The sequence below is a fragment of the Elgaria multicarinata genome, chromosome 4 (assembly GCF_023053635.1).
Source record: "Elgaria multicarinata webbii isolate HBS135686 ecotype San Diego chromosome 4, rElgMul1.1.pri, whole genome shotgun sequence".
NCBI classification, from domain to species: Eukaryota; Metazoa; Chordata; class Lepidosauria; order Squamata; family Anguidae; genus Elgaria; species Elgaria multicarinata.
In genome coordinates, this window is record NC_086174.1 from 81,787,061 (window position 1) to 81,811,189 (window position 24,129).

Below are 24,129 nucleotides of genomic sequence, written 5' to 3' on the forward strand. Positions count from 1 at the left end.
TTCCTATCTGTTATTTATTTGCTTAGTATATGATTTCAGGTTGTGTTTGTGCATTTGGTGGGGCTACTTTTTAAAAAAAAACACTGGGAAAAGTCCGTTCAGACTAAGAAAGAGAAGTTTCCCAGTATCCCAAGTTACTAGTATCTCATTTTGCCTATCCCCTCCTCCAACTTTGGGATCATGTGATCATGAATCTGCCTCTCAGCACTTCAAAAAGGTACCTCTCCTGCTTTTTTTACCCAATTTTTTAAAAAAATATAGCAAGCGAACCGCACCACACAGAGTGCTGAGAGTAGGCTCAAAATGACCCCCAGCCACAACTCTCTAAGCACAAGAAATTTCAGAAAGATAGCTTTAAAACAACACGGTTATGCCTTAATCTTTTCCGCAATGCAATCCTATGGGCGAAATGATCCAAAATGGTGGGTGGAGCGCTCTGCAAAAAGAGAAGCGCTTCTCCTATGGCCGCTTCTCTTCGCCATGCTTCTAAGGGTCCGCGGTCTGCTTCTACTCTGCCTCTGGGCAAGGCGGAGCAGGCCAATTCACTTCTGATTCTCCGATTCTAATCGGAGCGGAGCACATCCCTACTAACAAACTATTCATATATATATATATATAGAGAGAGAGAGAGAGAGAGAGAGAGAGAGTCATTGTAGCAATAATGGAGAACTAGTGACATTTGTTCCTCATTAAGTAAGTCCTTAGTTTCATCAACAATTAATGTGAAAAAGTCAGCTTCCTTCACTTCATGAGAAATGAACTTCAAGAACATTTCCCGTTATCACTTGATTCACTTTCGCACTGTCTATGCTGTTTTGCAGCTTCTGTCCTGTATCAGTGCCATTTTCCCAGTTGTTGTACCTTTATGAGTAAATGCATTTACACCACTGAAATGGTGGCACAAGGAAAGCAAAACAAGGGATTTTCTTGTTTACACTATATTCCAACCATAAGTAGACTTCGCACCATGTGTGTTTGACATGTCTGCATGATTGCCCATATTTTGATGATGAAAAAACGTTTTATCACAGGATGAATTGGACTTCCTTCTGTAGGCTGTGCAATACCCCCACGGCCCTTCTGATGTATTGAGATAACCCCTTCTCCCTTTACTGAGGCTTCTGCTTCCAGATTCTTTGCGAGATTAAGATCAGCTCCTTTACATGTGCTTTTTTCCAGATTTTTTTATTTCTCTGCCTTTCTATATGTTTCATTATACAACTACTAGATAGTGCTATAATATAGCAGAACTATGCGATTATGCGAGACTCTCATTCTGCCATTTCTAAATATTACCAGATTTCCTCATTAGAAAAAAACAAAAGCCCCGCGATAGACAATTTCATGTAAAGGACCCACAAACTACCATGAGCACAATAAAAGCCTTGTGTAGAAATTTTGGTAAATTTTGAAGCACAGGAGCTCTCCTATAATTATATTCATATCTCCTAAACCAAGCCTAAGACGAATGCAACCAAAAGCCCACGTTACTGTTTCTTGCTTATGTATAGGAATAGGCTATATCTCACTCCAGATAACATTCGGTATAATATATAAGGCTGCAATTCTATGCATACTTTCCTAACTCGTTTATTAAGTAATAAATGTGCACTGGGGGTGGGGGTGGATTTACACTGTAATTTCACAAGGATCACACAGAGATTGATAAATTGGGATTAAAGGAGTGATCCCATTCTCAGGTGATTGGAAGAGGGGTTGTGATTGCATAACAACGCAGAAAATAATTCCCAGCCTGGCTGACACCAAGAAGTTTGAGTTTTGGGGGGTGGGTGGAGAAAAAACAGTGCAGCTGTCCATGCCTCTTCGATCACTTCTCTCTCCTGCATGTCAGATGCTTCTCCTTTCCCTCCATGGATTGCCCACTGGTCTCTTGACATTTTGAAGAGTATGTCAATAGCAGTGAAATGTGTAGCCTTTGTCAGCTCAAGAGCTGCAGCTGAACTGAGATAATAATAAATGGATGCACTTGTGTATGAGGAAACTGTATTCTTTCAAATAATGGTAGGAATCCAGCAATGGAGGGTGAGTGGGGGGGGGGGAGAAGCTCCTTGCTTGGGGGTACTTTTTCCCCTTGCCCTCCCCCCCCCCCCGGTGCCACCCCTTGTGGCTTGGGTTGATATGAGTTGCAGTCCAACACCATTCAGCGGGCCACATCTTTCCCAACCCTGCCCTACAAGTTTGCAATTTTCAATTCTACACAGGTGAAATAGCAGAGGGAGGAAAGAGAAGGCAGGGGTAAACAAGGAAGCAAGATATGATACTACAGTAAATAATAATAATAATAATAATAATAATAATAATAATAAATTTATTTTTTACCCACCTCTCCATTCTGATCAAGGCGGGGAACAACAGTAAATATAATATACATATAACTGAATTAAAACATAATATACATTGTTAAAACATCCTAAAAGCCTTTTAAAAACATCCTAAAATTACACTGGATAGGCCTGCCGGAAGAGATCAGTCTTAATAACTTTCTTAAATGCTGATAGACTGTTTGTGAACCGCCCAGAGAGCTCCGGCTATTGGGCGGTATAGAAATGTAATAAATAAATAAATAAATAAATTGATGAGTCTCCTCTGGCAGGCCATTCCACAGTCTGGGAGCAGCAGAAGAGAAGGTCCTCTGGGTGACAGTTGTCAATCTAGTTTTTGCTGGCTGGCGTAAATTCTCCCCAGAGGAGCTGAGCGTGCGAGGCGGACTGTATGGGAGAAGGCGATCCTGTAGGTAACCTGGACCCAAACCATGTAGGGCTTTAAAGGTGATAACCAACACTTTATACTTCACCCGGAAACTAATTGGCAGCCAGTGAAGAGATTTTAAAACTGGTGTTTGTGAACCACTTAAGGATTTTAATATAGTAAATGGTATGAAAGTATAACAAAATAAAATCTGATTGGTTCAGGGGAATGTGCTTAGACTGAGTTCAAGTGCTTCACTTAATTTCTTTCTTTCTTTCTTTCTTTAAAAGACAGGTTCAGTTACAAGAAAGGAATCCTATACCAGGGAGTAAGAACCATTGAACTCAGTGGCCGAGTTCAGACCACATGCTAATCAACGAGGGCGGGGGTAATAGCAACAGAATGGGAAACAACCGTTGATTTGCGTGTTGTCCGAACTCAGCCTGCCAGTGAAGATTACTTCTGAATAGATAGGTACGGGGGTTGTAATGTAAGTCCCTTTCACTTTCCCACGTTGTTTATGAATGCTTGCCACGTTGGGCTCCGGCCCAGATGTATCATGGAGCACCGCTCCCGCTACACACACACATCGGCTATTGGGCGGTATAAAAACGCAATAAATAAATAAATAACCTAGTGGTCCGCGCATCTAGCCGTAGCACAGAGACGGCTCTGATGAACTCAGCCGTCAGCGCGTCCTTTGGCAACGAAGGAGGTGTGGGAGAAGGCGGAGCCGAGAGGCAGGGCCCCGCCCACCCGTTCCCGGGAACGGCCGCTTCTGCTGCAGCAACTGGGTTGGGCCGAAGGGAGTGTCCGCCTCCCGCGGATCAGCTGAGCGGTAGCGAGCCCAACTCCGGAACCCGCCCGCCCGGAGAGGCCAGAGCTGCCGGCTTTGGGTAAGGAGTGCGGGGGGCTCTTCGGTCCGGCCCCTTTCCTGGGTTGGTTGGGTGCGTGGCGGGGCCCCGGTGGCCGCCGCCGCCCTGGCGCAGAGCTCCTGCTGCCCCGCGAGTGGAGTCCGCTTAGTGCCAAGGGCCGGCGGCTGTGCGCCACCCACCCCTGGTGTCTGTTGCTGCTCGGGCCGAGGGAGGAGAGGGGTGGCCGGGCGCGCTTCTGGACTCGAACGCCGAGCTTGCTGCGCCGACTGCGGTAGAGGTGGCAGTTCCGCATTCCCCAGGCAGGCCCCTGGCTGCGAGCGGGCGAGTTCTTGCTGCGCTCGCAGCCGCCCAAAGCATCCGAAGCCGAAGCCTTGCCCAAACTCCGCCCCTCTTGCCCGATCTGCCCCAGAGCGACCCCTGCTCGAGAGTCCCCTCCTCCCCCTCCCTGACTCGGCTTGAACCAGCACAGTCTCAGTCAGTCACTCGCTCTGCTTCGGGAAAACTCCTGTTTTTCCTGCATTTCCTTTCGCGACGCTGGAATGTGTCACGCCTGCCCACTAGCGGGTGGGTGGAAGGCGAGCGCGCCCTCCAATCTTGGAGTGCCGAGGCGCGTCTTCGCAGCACGCGCGGCTGGGCTGTGTGTGTGTGTGTGGGGGGGAGAAGGGTGGGTGCGCCGCGGAGAGCTGAAGGAGGCGCATGATGCCACCCGGCAATGGCAAACAAGCCTTCCTTAACGGCCTTCCCTCGGCGCCTCCCTCCTGCGGGTGGAACAATCATGTGATAGTGATAAGGAATCACAGTTTCCCCCTTCTTCCTCCAATAAAGGCCGTCAGAGGATTAAGGGGAAAGGTATTGGGCCTAAATGAATGTGTGTGTATGCACTCACACATGCACGGTGAGCGCACATGATGACTTTCTGTATGGTAGCAGTTGCTGCTATAGCATATTCCTTATGTAAAATTGATAAGGTTCCTCTAAAACAGCCTTCCCCAAGCTGGTGCTCTCCAGATGTGTTGGAGCTGGTCTGCAACTCCTGGCATTGCCCACACCCAGCCAGCCATGGAGAGGTTGGGAAAGGCAGCTCTAAGATATATTGTAATGTTCAGGTCATTCAGCCTTTGTTGTAATGTTTGTCTAAGAAGGCCCTTTCTGCTTTGCCTTTTGGATTATTGTAACTCCCTTGTCACTTATGGAAAGATACAATATAACATGTGTTGGACGATCAAGGACTAAAAATATGACCGCCCGGTGACGTTGTAGCTATTGGTGCAGATTGAAAGAAATCTGAACCCTGTCTCTTTTACCCCCTCCCCCCTTTTGTTGGTGGGCATTGCTTAGGGCAGACAGAGGTGTATGGATTGTCACCAACTTGGACAACTTCAAAAGGGGATTAGACAAATTCATGTAGGATAAGTTTATTAAATGCTGCTGTTCAAGATGGCTATATATTACCTCCAGTATCATGTATGGCTGCTGCTGGGGAACATGGTCAGGAGGTTGCTGTGTTCCTTATGTCTTGCTTGTGAGCTTCCTATAGGCATCAGGTTGGCCTCTGTGTAAACAGAACACTGGACTAGATAGGCCCTTGGTCTGATCCAGCATTACTTCTCTAATGTTCTTAAACAGAAAAAAAAAAAAAGACTAGAGGAGTCAAAGTTAATCATCCCCTTCATTTATCATTATTCTGTTTAAAGCTGCAGCCTCCTGAGGCTTACATTTGGTTTGCTTAAAAAAACAAACTACAAAACTCTGGGTAGAGTTTTTACATGTGTAATTTTGGCTTCCTTAAAAAAACAAACCCTGAAGTTTTTAGGATCTGCCCTGTAAGGTGTATTTTTTCCCTAAAATAAAATCAGGGCTTGATCAGGACTTTGGGATAACTGACTGTGTAAACAAACCTTGGGAAAACATTTAAGAGGGCAGAGTTTACCCATCTGTTTTTGTTGCAAAGTTGCAGTTTAGTTAGGGAGATCTATATGTATCACTGCAAGTATTTAATTGCTTTTAAATTCACTTGTTCTGTAAAAATCACCTGTGTTAGTATGCTTTGCATCCTAATCAATTCATTGTGGCTGTGATGCTCCAGCAATTACTGCACCTTACTGATGCTGAGAATCCTGAAATGTTGTGCTGTGGGTACTCAAGCTCCACTGACAGCTTTTTACAAAAATGACTTTAGGGAAGAATAACTGTGCCTTCCTCTATTCCAAGTTTGGATCTTTTGGTTGGCTTTGCTCTCGTGTTGAGAGGGTTTCTTATCAGTTTTTATTTAGCTCAAGGGAGGAAGTAGATTTTATTATTGGGGGGGGGGATCCGATGCCTCTGTAGATCAATTCCAGTAAGTTTTCTTCCATGGACCATTAGCAGCCTTTATTCATTAGTACTACCAATGGCTGTAAAAGCTCAGCAACAATATGAGACACTTCAGAAACTCACATAAGTCAACCCTGCAGAAAGGTTCATAGATTGAAAGCAGAGGAAGAGGAAGCCCCACCAGTTGTAGAAGGTTCTGCAGTGAGAGGAATTGAAAGAATACTTAAAAATAGTATTTCAAGCTGCAGCTTGAAAACTACTTCATGAAAAAGAGCTCTACTGAGAGTAACCCAAGCCTGGCTGTATGTCGGGCCTCCTGCTAAAATTTCTTCTGGACTTGACTATTTATCCATACCTGGGTGGATAACTGCCTAAGTATAATGCCCCAGTGGTCTTTCTATTTTCTTCCTGGAATTTCCCCAAGCTTGTTCTTGACCTGTTTTATTTAGAATATAGACTACTTTGCAACGAGAAGCTGTCAAAATGATTTACCTTGCTCAAGATGTCCAACAACAGTTTTCAGCAAGGATTTTTTTTTATGGTCTTGGCAGGGGTGGGCTTCCCCAGGTAGATCTTCCACCCTAGTAGAGAGGAACATATTTCTTGCCTAGCAGCCCCCTTTATGAGTTACATGTGGGAAGAGGCTCCACACAATTGATGGGGCTGCTTATCCTCCTCTCAAGGTGGTATGGCATTCCTGATATTCACATTTTGAGCACAGATGTCTGCAGGGAGAGTGAAAGCCAACACACAGAGAGACCTCCACAGAAGCTGGAATCCTGCATCAGAGTCCCAGTTTTAGTAGAATTCTACATCTGTAAACGTCTAAGGATGTAGCCTTTCCCCCTGTAGATGGACATGCACAACCCACAGATGTTGGCAGTCAGGGAGATTCATGACCTCACTGGCTGTAGCAACAATGTGGCCTCCCTGCCCCCTTTTGTTGTGTGGAGCCCTTCCATGTGTTTCATCCATGAAGGGGGCAGGCGTGTACTCAGGTCCTCGGCTTCAGCAGTGGGGTAGTGAACCGCCTCTCTTTTGAAGCATCTGGTCAACCCTTCCAGACCAAACTTGGGGAGTAACAAAGTGACCAGCTCAGGAAGTCAGGGCTGCTGCTTCCACTCAATCCTTCCCACGAACAGCTGGCTTGATGGCAATTAGAACGTCTACTGAATATAGGGGATGTCCAAAGATGCTTTTGAGTTCTGAGCAACTAGTAGAGCCCCATGGGGTTAAATAAGACTTACTCCCAGGAAGTGGGTGGGTGGGTGCCAACTGCAATGACTGATGTGCAACTGTGAACACATTGATTGTACTCTTCTCTTTGATCATGTTAGTAATGGCTACAGTCTTGTGCACACTTAATGCAGTTGTGGTACCCTCACAGCGTTGTTACGTCAAAATAACATATCAAAATACCAGCCCTATTTATGTGTTCAAATCACACGTGATGTGAATCACATGACAAGAGAGAGTGGGGAAGTGCTTGCTGGCCCTGCATACTCGTCACCTCTGCCATGCATGGGGGCCTCTGATTATGTGGGGTTCTGAGTCACATAGACCTATTTCAGTGCTGCGAACTCCTTGCTGCAAAAGTTCATCTAGCAACATGTGGAGGAGCAATGCACTGTGATACAATGATGTGGCGCTAATGAATGTGGTCCTGCTCTTCCCACTCACATAATAGAGAAGGCATGAATTTAAATGTCTGAATGGGGCTTTGGTGCAGCTTCTTACATTGATTCTCAAATGCAAAATACATGCATTCTGTGTAACTGTGCAATCCTATGTGTGTGTGTCTATTATTATTATTATTATTATTATTTATATAGCACCATCAATGTACATGGTGCTGTACAGAGTAAAACAGTAAATAGCAAGACCCTGCCGCATAGGCTTACAATCTAAAAGGCCCCATTGAGTTCTATGACACATATTCCAAAGTTAGTGTATGTCTGATTGCAGCCTTAGTTGGGGAAGGGCTGTTAATGCATTTAGAGCAGGGGATAGGGAAATTTGTAGCCCTCCAGATGTTTTGGTTGTTCCCACCAGCCCTAGGTACCATATCCAGTGCTGAGGGATCATGGGAGTTGTAGGCCCAAACAATTGGAGGGTCCCAAGTTGCTTACTCCTGATCTAGAGCTTGTGCACTTCCTTTGCAGAATTTCCTTTACAAGATGCAGTCGTGTAATAAGAGGACTAGTGAAATCCTTCCTATGTGTTGTACTGTCTCTTCCTCTAACGTCTGAAGCTGCTCGTAAAACAAAAAGCAACCTTTTCTTACGTTTGAATCCACTTTTCCTTGAAGGAGCTCAACCATCTGATTATTTGAGATTTTACAATGAGATTGTCCATAGTGTGAAACCTCTTAAAAAGTAACTTGTTTTTCTATATTTTCAGGTGCCGTTATTTGCGGACCTTTTCGTCTATGACTTTTGTGGATATTATAGTCAGCCATGGCATACAATGCAAGCACTGCTGGGGATCCTAACCAGTTAGCACAGCGTATAACTTCCAATATCCAGAAAATCACACAATGCAGTAAGTTAAACATTCATAATTATAATGTTTCTGTGCCTTTCACTTTTGTTGAGACAGGTTTAGAAGCTTTATTTAAAAGAAATTCTTAACATCTCAAGGCATTGTATAGGTAGTAATTTAATGTCAGTTTTGCAATTTTTGACTTCATTAGCAAAACTTCCATCAGTTATGCAATGGCAATTCAATGTCTGACTTTTGGTGAGAGTTGGGCAGCGAGCCATGAATTATATCTCTCAATAATCTAATCTGAAGTACGTGTTCTGGGTGGTGAAGGATTGAGTCAAGAATACTGCATTTATCTTGCACATTGCTTTTGTGCTAAAAAAATGCAGCTCAAATTGACTGGCGTAGAAAGATACACTGCCCCCCACCCACCCCAATAAGTTTGCTTTATGTGTTGTAATATACTGGTATATTTGATATTCAAATGTCCCCTGAAAATACTGCTGGCTGTGAAGTACGTTGGTAATAGGGCTGCTTTCTTAAAGAAAAAGCAGCTTGTCTTGCTGCTTTAGATAAGTTTATGGTAATATATATATATATATATATATATATATATATATATATATATGCATGTTAAATAAGCAATGTCCTGCAGCACCTTAAAACAGTGTTTTCATGGACCAGAATTCACTTGGCCAGATTAATGTGGGAACAAACCTGTTACCTTAAGATCTGTCCTCCAAAAAACAGAACAACCAACACATGATTTGCATATACATATTGTATTGCAGTTTTATCAGTGAAATATGTTTGGCTTTTGGATGATCTTGCCAACTTATTCTTGAAAAACCAGCAGGACAATGGAAGCTCTAACACTTCTAGATGCCTTCATGGGTAACCGGGTTTGCTGGCTCGAGAAACTTGGAAAGCAATCCTATGCCCTCAGTGGAGTGTTTCATTCCTTCCTATATCCTGGGCTCTTGCCAAATGGTTGGAAGTCAAGAGATAGATGGAAGGAAAAAAATCCCTTCAACTTCCAGCATTTAGATGTGTTTTTGAGGACACCTGAATGTTTCCTGGGGACGGATATGTGGTCAGGAGCTTGGAGGACTTGTGACCCCCTGGATCACTGGCTACTCCCACCCTGCACACCACTACACCCCCAAAGTGCCCATTTCCCCCCTCTGGGTGATCAAAGTTCCAACCTCATAGAGAAAGTCACTGCAGAAACTTCCATGGTGACTGGGAGGAGCTATACTGAGGGCCCCAACATTGGGAAAACCCTTCTTAGGTTGGAGCTCTCTCTCTCTCTATGGCTTTGTTTTCCTGCACAATCCTATGGCCCCTGGGATGCTGTCTAGGGGCCATAGGATTGCTCTCTTAGCTGTTCTGGCCTTTATGTTGAGTTTCTTTTCTTTGTTGTCATTGTTATATGTATTATCGTGACTTTAACTATTTCTTCACTTGCTATTGGGCATTGTGATGGCTTAAGTGCTATTGTGCCGTTACATTCCCAATTCACAAAATCTGGCTGATCTTTTGGCACAGAAACAAAAAGCAATTACTTTCTGTTCAGAATTTAATAATTGATAACTGTGTAATTTCTCATGAGGATTTGGTAACTAAAGCGGATGCCTTTAGACCACCTATTTTTCAGTATTTTCAAGGTAGATGTCATTATGCAGCTTATGGCTAAAATATACCCCAACTTCAAGAATAACCTAATGGGATCTGAGCTGGCGGTGACCAAACAAGAAAGAGATCTTGGGATTGTGGTGGAAAAGCTCGATGAAAATGTCCACCCAGTGTGCGGCTGCTGTAAAGAAGGCAAATTCCATGTTAGGCATTATAAGAAAAGGAATTTGAGAATAAAACGGCCAGTATCATACTGCCTTTATACAAATCTATAGTGCGACCACACTTAGAACACTGTGTACAGTTCTGGTCATCAAAGGATATTATAGAACTGGAAAAAGTGCAGAAAAGGGCAACTAAAATGTTTAAGGGGCTGGAGCATCTCCCCTATGAGGGAAGGTTACATCAACTAGGATTGTTTAGCTTTCAAAAAAGGAGGCTAAGGGGAGACATGATAGAGGTGAACAAAATTATGCATAGTATAGAGAATGTGGATAGGGAGACATTTTTCTCTCTCTTAAAATACTAGAACCAGGGGACATCCCATGAAGTTGATTGGTGGGAGATCTAGGACAAATAAAAGGAAGTACTTCTTCACACAGTGCATAGTTAAATCATGGAACTCACTACCACAAGATGTAGTGATGGCTACCAATTTGGATGGCTTTAAAAGCGGGTTGGATAAATTCCTGGAGGCGAAGGCTATCAATGGCTACTAGTCCTGATAGTTGTGTACTATCTCCAGTATTCAAGGCAGTAAGCCTGTATGCACCAGTTGCTGGGGTACTTGGGTGGGAATGTGCTGTAGCACCATGTCCTGCTTGTTGGTCCCTGGCCGATGGCTGGTTGGCCACTGTGTGAACAGAGTGCTGGACTAGATGGGCCCTTGGTCTGATCCAGTGTGGCACTTCTTATGTTCTTACCCATTTTGGTGTAAGTTAAATGTGTGGCGCAGAGCGGTAAAGCAGCAGTTTCTGCAGCTGAAACTCTCCCCACGGCCTGAGTTCGATCCCAGCAGAAGCTGGTTTCAGGCAGCCGGCTCGGGTCGACTCAGCCTTCCATCCTCCCGAGGTCGGTAAAATGAGTACCCAGTTAGCTGGGGGAAAGGTAATAACGGCCGGGGAAGGCAACGGCAAACCACCCCGCTATAAGGCCTGCCAAGAAAACGTCAGCGAAAGCTGGCGTCCCTCCAAGAGTCAGTAATGACTCAGTGCTTGCACGAGAGGTTCCTTTCCTTTCCCTAAATGTTAAAACTTGGATAACAGGACCCTTTACTTGTAATCTCATAAGTAACATCCTATTTATGGAGTGTGGATCCTTATATAGCTGAAATGGCACCATTCATAGAGAAGAGGGAAGTACTAGAAGGCTTGGGGAAACTCAAAGATTTGCAGAAGTAGAAAAGATTTTTAAGAGGGGAAAAAAACCTAATACTTGAAGAAACGTCTTTGGCCATGGACTGCTGACTGGTGGTGGTAATGGAGATAGAGATGGGAAAACTAGGGAGGAGGTGGAATGGAATAGAATTATCTGGAAGAGAGCAAGGCTAGCACCCTGAACAGGACTACTCCACAGCGTTTTGTTGTGGGTCCCACTTGTCTTATTTCTGCTGTTAAATTGTGAACAACCTCCTTTCTTTAAATCTGCATGCTATTTTTATTTTTCTAAACTGTCATGAGCTGTCAAAAAAAAGAAGATGTGCATTTAACATTTTTTCCAACAAATCTGATCAGTGTTAACTTAAAGGAAAAATTCGGTCTAACTTGTATTTAAAAGCAGGAAGCTTTCTCCCTCAGGTACTAGCTTTCCACAGGCAGAGAATTCTTGATACGTGTAGCATTCAGTCTCCTCCCACCCCACCTCGCTCCAATTCTAAAATGATCCAGGCCCAAAGAACAGTATATGCTGTTTCTGAATATGCAGATTGGCTGTGATTCAGTCCTCCCCATTTTCTTATGCATTCCTTTACCTGGTTGACTGTGGCTGCATTTGTTCCCACGCCTGCACATAAAAGCCTTCAGCCATTTATGTAACATGCAAACAGTGCCCAACCCCTTGGGAGGATCACTGCTTGTGTGTGTATGTGATGAAAGCGGGAATGGTAGGCGGACCACATGGGCAAGAATACTTGACCCTTACCTGGACTCATGTGAGAAAAGCTACAAAGGCAGGGCAGCCGTACTGGTAAAGGCATATATTAAGAGGGCTTTCAGTGATAAAAGAGCTTAGGGTAACAGCATGATAGTGTTATAACATGCATGTGCTTCATAAATCTGGGAAATATTGATGAAGGAGCCATTTGATGCCTATAAACGACCCAACTAGATGGTGTACAAGTTTTTAAAAATCAGTATGTTTAATATTTATTTATATATTTGCTGAAAGCAGCATATTTACCACTTGATATCATCATTATCATCATCAAAAATAAGATCTCTAAGTACCTTACATAAAAAAATTACAATACAAACCCATTTATTTCAGTACTAAAATTGATTCTGGTTGAATCAGCAATACAGGGAAAGAAGAGTTTGATGGAGTTTGGTCCGAGAGCTCACCGTCAATTTCTTTCACTACTGGATTTGTGTAGCATGCAAACACTGGGTGTGCTTCCCACAATAATCTTTCTTTGGGTTTATTCAGCACTTGTTTTAGAGCCTGAAAATGGCCGAACGGTTCTTCTTCCTGTTTCCTGTGTTGTTCACTATCTTCCATTCGAGTTCTGCCCCTTTCCAGCTTCAGAACTTTGCCAATGGAAGAGTCCTTGAATGAAGAAGGCCATGAGTCAATGACTCCTAGGAAGGTGGAAACCACTTTCAAACTCTGTCAACAGTGTAATCTCTCTAACCTTGGTAGCATAACCCATTAACATCTCAAGCATTCCAGCTTGCACTAAATTCAGATTGGAATTCTTAGTGGGTCATGGAAGAGCAGATTAATTTGGTACCAGCAATTTACCTTGAGAAAAGCAGCCCACACTGATGATGTAATCACTGCCATAGCACCCAAAGTAGACTTCTGTAATGCTTTGACTCATAAACACTTACGACTAAACAAGACAGACAAGTTCTAATGATGTGTCATGTTTCCCTTTAATTGGACAGTTGCTTTGTACATACGACGCTTCCGGCCTATGTGGGTAGTAAGGGATTCATTATAAACACCAAGCTCCTGCACACTTCTGTAGGAGATACAGTTTAGCAACTCTATAAGTTCTGTACCTGTCTGATCTTGATGTATTGTATTGGTTGAATCCAGAGGTGGATGAAAGGAACTCTGCTTGTGCAATAGAGCTTTCCGGCTCTTCCCTCCCACCACAACCTTTGTGCGCCCCCTTCCCCATCCCCAGTGCTGCTCCTGAAGTTCAATGGACCATCTGGAATGGCATTACAATGGGGTATGGGGACTTGCGGCAACACAGGAAAATCAGAGGATTTGGTGGGGCTGCTTTGCACAACTGGAAGTACTTTTCCACTTATGGAAGGTATCTTTGGATCCATGCCACTTTGTATCATTCACCGGACCAAGAACTATTTAGCGTCAGCAAAGTGACTGCATTATGAGCTTTCAATCCATACCTTGGTACTTTGGGCCTTTTAGTTGCTAGTAGCAATCTAGTATAATAAATGCTCTTCACGATGAGACCAATGTACTTGATCTGAACCTACTCAGTTGATCTGAATTCTGGGACCAATATAACAGGGATGGTCAGTTTGTGGCCTCCAGATGTTTTGGCCTACAACTCCCAACATCCCTCACCATTGACTATGCTGGCTAGGGATGACAGGCATAAGCTAGAACATCCAGAGGACCTGGTGTATAAGGCGACTTACTGCATTGTGAGGTGAAAGAATAGCAAAACAGCTTTCAGTTTAGTTAGGCAATGAAGAGTTGATGACACAGAAGTTCCTTAGCTACTTGATCTGAGATCCAGTGCCTACACTTGTGTGCAGCAGAAGGATAAAATGGCGATAGCCTTTGATGTTGTATATTTTGTGACTGCGTGTTCATGATGCATCATGACGAAGCCAGAACTTTGAAGTCTTTATCTTTTCTGGTCTTGTGGAGAACTTTGAAGTCTTTATCCTTCTGTTCTTTCTGTAGAACTGAAAAGCAGAAGTGATTCAGAGCTGTTTATAATGTGTGGCGGGTGTCAGTACGAGGTTTGAAAGTGGCTCCTTGTTTTGTTAGTGGTCTGTCAGAAAGCAGTCTCAGAGGAGTTGCTGCTGCTGGGCATCCCTCTTCCATATTACTATTAAAAGCTCAAGAGCTCTCTTTGGGACAGAAGTTTTCAGCTTCACACAGTGGGGTCTTTCAGCCTCTTTCTTTCCTGCCCCCTTGAGTTTGCAATACAAGGTGCTGCAGTATGCCTATGTACACCAGTTGCTGGGGAACATAGTCTGAAGGGTGCTGCTACACTCATGTCCTACTTGTGGGTTTTCCATAGGCAGCTGTGGTTGGTCACTGTGAACAGAAAGCTGGTCTAGATGGATGCTTGGTCTGATCCATCATGGCTCTTCTTATCTTCTTTTGCTGAGATCTCGCTAAACTCAAATTTAACTATTCAAATCTTGACTGGGAAAAGGTAGTTGGCAGTTCTTCCTCCACTTACTGAGCATTTTCCTAAACTATGCATCAAACCTACTCTTGATTGCTTGCCAAACCAGTTCGACTTCAATAGGGCTGAGAGCAGTTTCCTTATCACAATGGGTAAGCCCTACAATTGCACTAGAGTTGAACACTTCCTGTATTCCACTTTTCTCCTCATATATTCTGCCTAATGTAGTTTGCTTAGTATTATAGAGTTCCTCCTCAAGTTAACACCAGATAACTTCACAGAAAATCCATTTCTGTAGTGCTTGGTTCAAGCCTGGCCATTTAAATTAGGAGCTAGTTTTTAAATTCCTGAGTAAAGTAAATATCAGAATGTAGGAGCTCTTCAGCCAGTAAATAATGTTGAAATAACCATTCACCTGTGGCGAATGAAGAAAAACCCTCATACAATGAAAGATTTGTAAACTGAAAGCATAGTTTTGTCTGTGTGCCCTGAACAACTGATAGAACTATATGAGGACAACTAGAGGAAAAATTGTGGGTAGTAACATTAGTGGACATATAGCTGACTGGGTATTTGTTTGTATAGAACAGGGCCAGGCAATTTCTGAACCTCCAGGGGCCAATTTGACTCTGTTGCCACCACAGCAACAAATCCAGGGTCAGCAGTTGCTACACACAAGACCGAAGAACATGTCTGTTGCCCACCTCTGGTCGAGAGAGAAGTCCATGGCTTGTTTAGTGCTAGACTGAAAAGGTACTTAAGGAAATTGGTGAGAACAGTTGACATGGAGGAATGACATGTTCTGCAATGACATTACATGAGGGAGGTTGTTCTGTGGCTGCTGCACTTGACTGAGATCCATGGAGGCATAGTTTGTCCTTGTCTGACTTCCAGATCACATGCTTTGAATCTGCATGCTTGATGTATGGAAAATGCTTCTGTTCAGAAGTGGCTGGAGGTTCCATATTGAAGACTAGAAACCATTGCCAGGCTTTTGCATATTCTTGGCCTTTAGCTGAGATGGAAAAGAAGGCCAAGAACTTGTTTGCGCCTATCTGTTTTCTTTTTATGAAGAGGTGGAGAATAATTACACCCATGATAAAGGAAAATTCAAAACATGAGTATGAGGAAGATGTTACACTTGTGTGCGCTCATATGGGCCTGATCTCTTTACAGCAAAATTTAATTGACTTGCTATTTTTTCCTCCACTGCTATTGTCCTGTGCATCCACCAGATGGCAGTGTGGCTATCCCTTTAACGACAAAACGTTGTAAAATCTATCAAATTCGATACTAGAAAGACAAAAACAAAACCCCAAAGTGAGTTGTTAGCTGATAACTTACTTTGTGAGATGATTGTCCTGTGGGGGGGGGGGGGGGGAAACCTTAAACACCCCAAGTTTCTTAATTAACCTAGTCTGCCCTAATGAAAGTGTTAAAGCTGGTTTATAACTATTTGATCAATATACTACATGAACAAAGAGTTTGCTGCAGCTATTAAAGGATCAGGGGGGATCCGAATGCCATTTCAGTAAATAAAAGTTGTGTTTCTGGAACTCAACATATTCTACGTTCATGTTTAGCATGTAGTTAGCTAGAAGAGATAAGGAATTATTTTTAAACAAGCAATGTGCGGAAGTGGAAGAAGACAATAGAATAGGAAGGACAAGAGACCTCTTCCAGAAAATTAGAAACATCGGAGGTAAATTCCAGGCAAAAATGGGTATGATCAAAAACAAAGATGGCAAGGACCTAACAGAAACAGAAGAGATCAAGAAAAGGTGGCAAGAATATACGGAAGATCTATATAGGAAAAATAATAATATCGGGGATAGCTCAGACAGTGTGGTCAGTGAGTTAGAGCCAGACATCCTGAAGAGTGAGGTCGAATGGGCCTTAAGAAGCATTGCTAATAACAAGGCAGCAGGAGACGACGGTATCCCAGCTGAACTGTTTAAAATATTGCAAGATGATGCTGTCAAAGTGATGCATGCCATATGCCAGCAAATTTGGAAAACACAAGAATGGCCATCAGACTGGAAAAAATCAACTTATATCCCCATGCCAAAAAAGGGAAACATTAAAGAATGTTCAAACTATCGGACAGTGGCACTTATTTCACATGCCAGCAAGGTAATGCTCAAGATCCTGCAAGGTAGACTCCAGAAATTCATGGAGCGAGAATTGCCAGATGTCCAAGCTGGGTTTAGAAAAGGCAGAGGAACTAGAGACCAAATTGCCAATATCCGCTGGATAATGGAGAAAGCCAGGGAGTTCCAGAAAAACATCTATTTCTGTTTTATTGACTATTCTAAAGCCTTTGACTGTGTGGATCATAACAAACTGTGGCAAGTTCTTGGTGGTATGGGGATACCAAGTCATCTTGTCCGCCTCCTGAGGAATCTGTATAACGAACAAGTAGCAACGGTAAGAACAGACCACGGAACAACGGACTGGTTTAAGATTGGGAAAGGAGTACGGCAGGGTTGTATACTCTCACCTTATCTATTCAACTTGTATGCAGAACACATCATGCGACGTGGTGGGCTTGACGAATCCAAGGCTGGAGTTAAAATTGCAGGAAGAAACATTAACAACCTCAGATATGCAGATGACACCACTTTGATGGCTGAAAGCGAGGAGGAGCTGAGGAGCCTTATGACAAAGGTGAAAGAAGAAAGTGCAAAAGCCAGGTTGCAGTTAAACCTAAAAAAAACCAATATTATGGCAACTAGCTTGATTGATAACTGGCAAATAGAGGGAGAAAACGTGGAGGCAGAGACAGACTTTGTATTTCTGGGCGCAAAGATTACTGCAGACGCTGACTGCAGCCAGGAAATCAGAAGACGTTTACTTCTTGGGAGGAGAGCAATGACAAATCTTGATAAAATAGTGAAGAGCAGAGACACCACATTGACAACAAAGGTCTGCATAGTTAAAGCAATGGTATTCCCCGTAGTAACCTATGGCTGCGAGAGCTGGACCATAAGGAAAGCTGAGCGAAGGAAGATAGATGCTTTTGAACTGTGGTGTTGGAGGAAAATTCTGAGAGTGCCTTGGACTGCAAGAAGATCAAACCAGTCCGTACTCCAGGAAATAAAGCCAGACTGCTCACTTGAGGGAATGGTATTAAAGGCAAAACTGAAGTACTTTGGCCACATAATGAGAAGACAGGATACCCTGGAGAAGAGGCTGATGCTAGGGAAAGTGGAAGGCAAAAGGAAGAGGGGCCGACCAAGGGCAAGATGGATGGATGATATTCTGGAGGTGACAGACTTGACCTTGGGGAAGCTGGGGGTGGCGACAGCCGACAGAAAGCTCTGGCGTGGGCTGGTCCATGAAGTCACGAAGAGTCGGAAGCGACTGAACGAATAAACAACAAAAAGCATCTGGAATGTGGCTGAATTCCCTCTACCGTGCTCATTGAGCCCTCGTAGTACACAATGTAGATGGGAAGGGAGTACTGAGCAGAGTGGAGAAAGTGTTTGTGCATGTGCCCAAGGGGTTCTCCAGATGCATCCGCAATAGAGAAGCTCCACAAAGGGAAACAGTTTCCAGATGGTGGTCTCATTTTACCGGTTGAGGCTGCTTCTCTCTAAGACAGCCAGCAGATGGCGTTCCTTCATAAGATGTGCCAGATATCTGTGCCCCCCTAACCATAGTTGATTCAGGCTGTCACTGTACTTTCATACTGTAAATGATCTAGATCAGAACCATTGACCTAAATAAGGCTATTCCAGAGTAAATTGACTTATCTTTCAGACTAAACTTTCTCAACGTTTCAACAAATCACTGTTAATCTGTCATCTCCAAGTTCAGTCACTAAGAAGGATCTTAAATACTTTGTGCAAGTGTACTGTGCATGTAAACGTTTTTAGTAATCTAATCTTGGCATACCTGTCCATTCTTTGTTCAGAGCAAAAGCTTGGTTTGCATTAACCATTTAAAAACTAAATAAAATTGAGAGCGAAAGCAAACCTTAGCTACATGCAGCCACTGAAATCCTGCTTAAATACATGTTCATTAAGCTAATATAAGCTTCAGAGGCCATGCTCAATTCCACGTTTTGGACTGGTGTTTTCTTCTATAGTAAATGGCTCCTGAAGTCCAAGTACTCTGTGACTTGGCATTGTGCTCTGAGTCCCAATGTGTACGTAATTTCCCTGTTTGTAATGCCCAACGAACATGTCCTTGAGCATCTTAACATGATAATCACTGCTGTACATTCTCCAAAGCTAACGGAGTTCCATTATGTTACACTAACATAAATAGCTAGCAGGCTGGAAGCCTGGCTTCAAAGTTGACTCAACTGTGACATTTGCTTGGTGGTTGAGAGAGGTGCATTCTCAGCCTACGCTATCTTTAGAGGGTGAACTAAACATGCTTGCCTTGTTCTGTCCTTCAACTCCACACACAGAGTGAACATGTGGAAGGGAGTGATCATGTCAATGGCACCCATGGGCCCCACCCCTCACCTCTGCACATTTGCCTACAGGTGAGCATAGACTCCATGTGTGTGCAACTGTACGTGAGATCAAGAACCCTGGTACGCATGTCGGAGTTGCCAATCACAGGCATATGTACAGCCTTTTCTCACTTTTGGTCAAATGCGTGGAGGTCAGGGGTGGGGCTCTTAGGCTCTTTGCTTTTGGGCAGTGCATGGAGCTGAAGAGGAGCACAGAGCTAGTGTGTGGATGAGGGAGGGACAACCTAACCTTTAATTTTGATATGGTGTCGTGGGTGTTAACGTCCCTTTTATAGGAAACTCTTCAGTAGGATCTGTGATGTTTGATAGTTCAGCAGTCTTTATTTGCTAGTACTTTTCATTCCAGTGGTTTATCCATCGGTTGCAATAGGTCAGGAATGGGCATACTCTTTGCTGTCGTGGTATGCATGCCCTCACGGGTCATTTGCTAGAGACCGCAGGTCAGCCGTGAGCCGTGCCAAAGCCAAAAGTAAATCAGTCACCCCTTTCCTCTTCCTTTTTCTGCCATCCCCTTTTCTCCCCCTCTTCCTTCCTGCCCAACCGGCTGCCCGGGAAGGGACAGATCACTCTTGCCGGAGGTCTAAGCTAATTGCATGCAGAGGGCTCTTGAAGTCAGGCTGATGGTGACATGAAATTTGGCTAAGAGCCAGAGGTTGACCACTCCTGCATTATTTATTTATTTGTTTATTTATTACATTTATATCCCGCCCTCTTGCATGTGTCTTACATGGTTGTCCTCTCTATTATTATCCTCACAACAACCCTGTGAGGTAGGTTAGGCTGAGCTTCATGGCTGAGTGGGCTAGAATCCAGTTCTCCTGTATCCCAGTCCAGTACTCTAACCACTATACCACACTGGCTCTCAATGGATTTGTTTAGCTACAAATCCACTGCATCCCATTACCCTTGGGCCAATTATCCCACAATTCTAACTGGATCTTGACCAGGAGACTGGCTTCCTTAAAAAATAATAAAAAAGGACATTAAGACTGAAACCAGAAAACAGAATACTTTACGCCTAGCAGATCAGTATGGGTATAAAACCAGAATTGTTGAGGTACAAACTAGCATGGACAATTTTGCACTAGGCAGTGTTATGGATTGTATCATTTGGGCTAAGCCTGCTAGTCCTGATCTGCTATGTACTAGCAGCATTTTAGTCCAAACATAGGTGCATTGCCTGTGACTTCCAGTTTTCTAATACTGAACATAGATAGTTGAAAAAATGTTCTGTCTAAAATTGTCTTTCCACTGTACTCTTTCTTGCTGAAATGTATTTGTCTGATTATGTATTATTATCCCTGAAGAGCAAGAAATTTGTTTCCTAAATTCTTGATTTTAAGAATCTGAAAATGGTTCGTTTCTTTAAATTAGCATAGGCCATATACTTAAACAGAGCTGCAGTCATTTGTGCAACATTCATGCTACTTAAAATGTTTAAACTTTTAGAATGTGGTTTTGAAAGGCTTTAGCTTTCAGCAGTTCAGCTGTACCATGGTCTGGTTTCTGGTATGAGCATCTATATCTTTGATAGTTGTGCTGAATTTGACCTACCGCAGCTCTATCAACTGGTGTATGTTTCTGAATTGTCAATTAGAAATGCATGAAATTGTGGTGGAAATGTATCATTTACAAAAACTCTCTTCCTCTTTTTTTGCAAACAGCTGCAGAAATACAAAGAGTACTGAATCAACTTGGAACACCACAAGACACGCATGAATTGCGGCAACAGCTGTAAGTGCTTCATGAGATGACCTTTCATTTAACTGCATTGTAGATATCCTCTCGGTATGTGCTGGTATCTTACGAAAGTGCTCAGCATCTTCAAAACATTTGAGAACAAAAAGAAAGGGGAGGGGAAAAACCATCATTTATCTGTATGTTGACTTTTTAATCCTCCCAAGTTACATTAAGCTATTAAGCACCCAGATGGTGTTGGAAATGAGAATATAGATAGCTAACAAAGGCTAATGAGTTGTCTTTAAAAGTTTAAACCACATTCTTATTTACTACCTGCCAACATTGGCAATTGCTGCCATTAGGTTTTAACAAGAGTCCAGCAAGTTGGATTTTGTAACTTGGCTAACTGCATAGTAGAACATAAAATGAGGGGGGAAAAGAGTTGTAAGGCAAAATATGACAAGAGGGAGGAGGGAACCCAGAAGTGGAAATGCATTGTTTCTGTTTTGCGTTGTTGGTAGTAATTACTGGTGTATCTGAAGGCTGTGCAAATAATCAGGTTTATTTTTTTACTTAAACAGATGCTTCAAAATTATAGTTGTATATGATCATACACCTAGACTTTTTCATTGGGCATCTTGCTGTTTAGTATCTTTCCCCCCCTGCTCAGAAGTGGAAGAATCAATGTGAATGATAATAATATTATTGGTGAGACATAGGGCAGTGTTGTTTTCCGCTAGGGCAGTGTAAATAGGGCCAGTAGCCGGTGATCCCTCCAAGTTGAATACATGCTGAAAAAATGAGCTTAACAGTTTGCATCACTTTGCAGTCTTAATAATGACCACAAATTTCCACCTGAGCCTGGTTGCCAGAATTTTGGTCAGGTTACCTGGCACATCAGTGCCTTTTGCTTAAAGCATGAAACATGCATTCTGGGCTTGTTCTGTGGATATGCTGTGGATAGAAACAGGAAATACACTGTAGACCAAGAGTGGGAAGATGCACACTTAGAATTAAAAACAAAGTACCTCTGAGCACATGACCAGCCAAGAAAATTGCTTTAGTGCCAGAATTGAGTTTTCATACACACATCCGCTCCGCTCCAGCTCCTTCCCTTAGCTTTGTCCATTTCATCAGCCCAATTTTTAAGGGAGGGGAAATGAATCTTTATTGTTGCTATTGTTAAAGAGGCGTTTCAGAAACCCTTGTGGATCTACTGCAAGGCAATAAGCAATCTACCAGCAGATGCCAATCTACCTTCAGCTCACATCTGCTGTAGACTGAAGCACACTTACTTATGGTCATCGAGTGCACTAAAGCTCCTTCAGTCATGGTTCAACATTTGAATATGGTCTCCTTAAAGATAACTTGTGCTTATAATACCTGAAAGAGGATTTTTACTCTTATCCTCTTTTAAAAAAGAAGAAAGAAATCTGTAAACTTCCCTTAACATTGTATTTGGCATACATTCAGGGTTTTTTTAACCATTGAAATGCTCTCCCCCATAAGTATTTACATATAAAAATATTGCATATACCTTTTGTAGCCTTTCTGTCAGCAGCCTATGTCAATAATTATTCATGTTTTAAAAAGTGAAGAATCTAATCCAGGACTTTGCAGTTCTTTGCCCTTGGCTTCCATGGAACTGAGGCCAATGATTACTTTTCAAGTTCAGTTTTATTATATAGTCTTTAGGCCTATTCAGATGACAGGCTAAGCCATGATTAGGCTACTAACCCTTTTGCAGCAAATGGTTAGTGAGAGTGTTTAAACTGTGGTTATTTAGCCACCATGGTTAGGAATGTTTCACATGACACACTAAGTCATGGTTCACATGGCATGCTAAGCCATAATGTTTAGCTCAAAATGCTTAACCACCATGGCTTAGCGTGTCGTCTGAAGAGGGTCACATATTTGCCAGTAGTTACTTTGCAGCTATCCAGTAAGGCTCTTTCCTCCAGACTTCGCTCGAAAGATAAGCAAACTGTGTTGCGATATGTTGGTAAAGTAATCTAGCACCTGAATTACAACTTTCTATTTTCAGGCAACAAAAACAGCAGTATACAAACCAACTTGCCAAAGAAACAGACAAATACATTAAAGAGTTTGGATCTCTGCCTTCAATAACTGAACAGGTATAAATATGAAAACAGATTTTGAGTTTTGTTTTGTTTTGTTTTATTTTGTTTTAATATGTTTTCATTTCTCCACTATGTGTTTGCAAGTGTTGACTTCTGAGGCATATCAAGCAAAATACATTACTAGTACTTGGTGATATTTGATGTAATTAAGAGGCCAAGTATTTCTGAACTACTAGGATTATAGGATTTATTTTGGTGCAGGCACTTGGATTATGATCATTTTAATCACATTGACTGAAAACTTGTGCACAGTTAGGCTGCTTAAATCCTGTTGACTTTAGTGAGGTTTAATCAGCCTAAATATGTGCAGAATCTCAACCTTTCTGTTTAAATTTTAGGTGTGCATACATAACGTCGTAGGCAAAATGAAATTAATGTATCTTTCATGCATTTCATCCTTCGAAACAGCAGTTTTTGCTCTATCAAAGTCTTAAGGGTCTGTGTATGTATAGGTACAAGGGGGAAAAGATGCAAACTGGAATTAATCCCAAACTCCAGACCCTTGTTCCAAATTGGTGCCTTGCTCTTAGCAAGGCTGGGCAACTCAGGACCTATGGGCTGCATGTGGAAATACAACCCCACACGCACACACACACACACACACCATATGGCCAGCACAGTGAATTGTACAGTGAATTGTAGCTGAATTTTGAGCATGTGCGGCAGCAAGGGGAAAAGCTGCATATTTGCTTTCAAAGAAGGCGCACAGGGCATGTTTTAATGCAAAATCGCACTCCCCCAGAGCTTTGGGAGGACAATCTTGTGTTAAAGCCAGGCATGTGCTCTGTTCATGCTTTATTTAAAAGTGGCAGTGCAGCTTTTTTAAAAAAAGTGAAAGTAGTGGCAGCTGTTGCAGCCCACAGTAGGTTCTGCAGGGTTGAAATTGGCCTCCAGATCCTCTGCAGTTGCCCATCCCTGTCTTAGAGCTTCTTCTGTGTCATATTAGGAATTGGCCCCATTCAGACAACACGTTAAACCATGCTGCTTAACCACAAAATGGTTAACGGAATGCATTCCATTAACAATTTTGTGGTTAAGCAGCATGGTTTAGCATGTTGTCTGAACAGGGCCATTGTGACATTCACATTGTATATCTCTGAAGGGGAAAAACCCAAACATTTAATAACCATCTGACCACTATCTTACTCTTGGATATTTTGTGCTAAAGACAGACAGCATGAAATTTGGGTCCTAAAATAGCGCTGCAAAGGCCTCCTGCTGTATGATTAGTGTTGGCCTCACTGTCTC

At 42.9% G+C, this 24,129-nt stretch overlaps 1 protein-coding gene across 1 annotated transcript in view; it reads left to right on the forward strand.

Moving 5' to 3' along the window:
• Positions 1-3,506: 3,506 nt before the first annotated feature.
• Positions 3,507-24,129, forward strand: part of STX7 (syntaxin 7) — a 34,237-nt gene continuing 13,614 nt past the window's right edge. The window contains exons 1-4 of the mRNA XM_063124669.1: positions 3,507-3,605; positions 8,298-8,438; positions 20,725-20,794; positions 22,785-22,875. Of these exons, the coding sequence (XP_062980739.1) occupies positions 8,354-8,438; positions 20,725-20,794; positions 22,785-22,875 (246 nt within the window). The 5' untranslated portion in view covers positions 3,507-3,605; positions 8,298-8,353. The remainder of the gene's footprint in view (positions 3,606-8,297; positions 8,439-20,724; positions 20,795-22,784; positions 22,876-24,129) is intronic.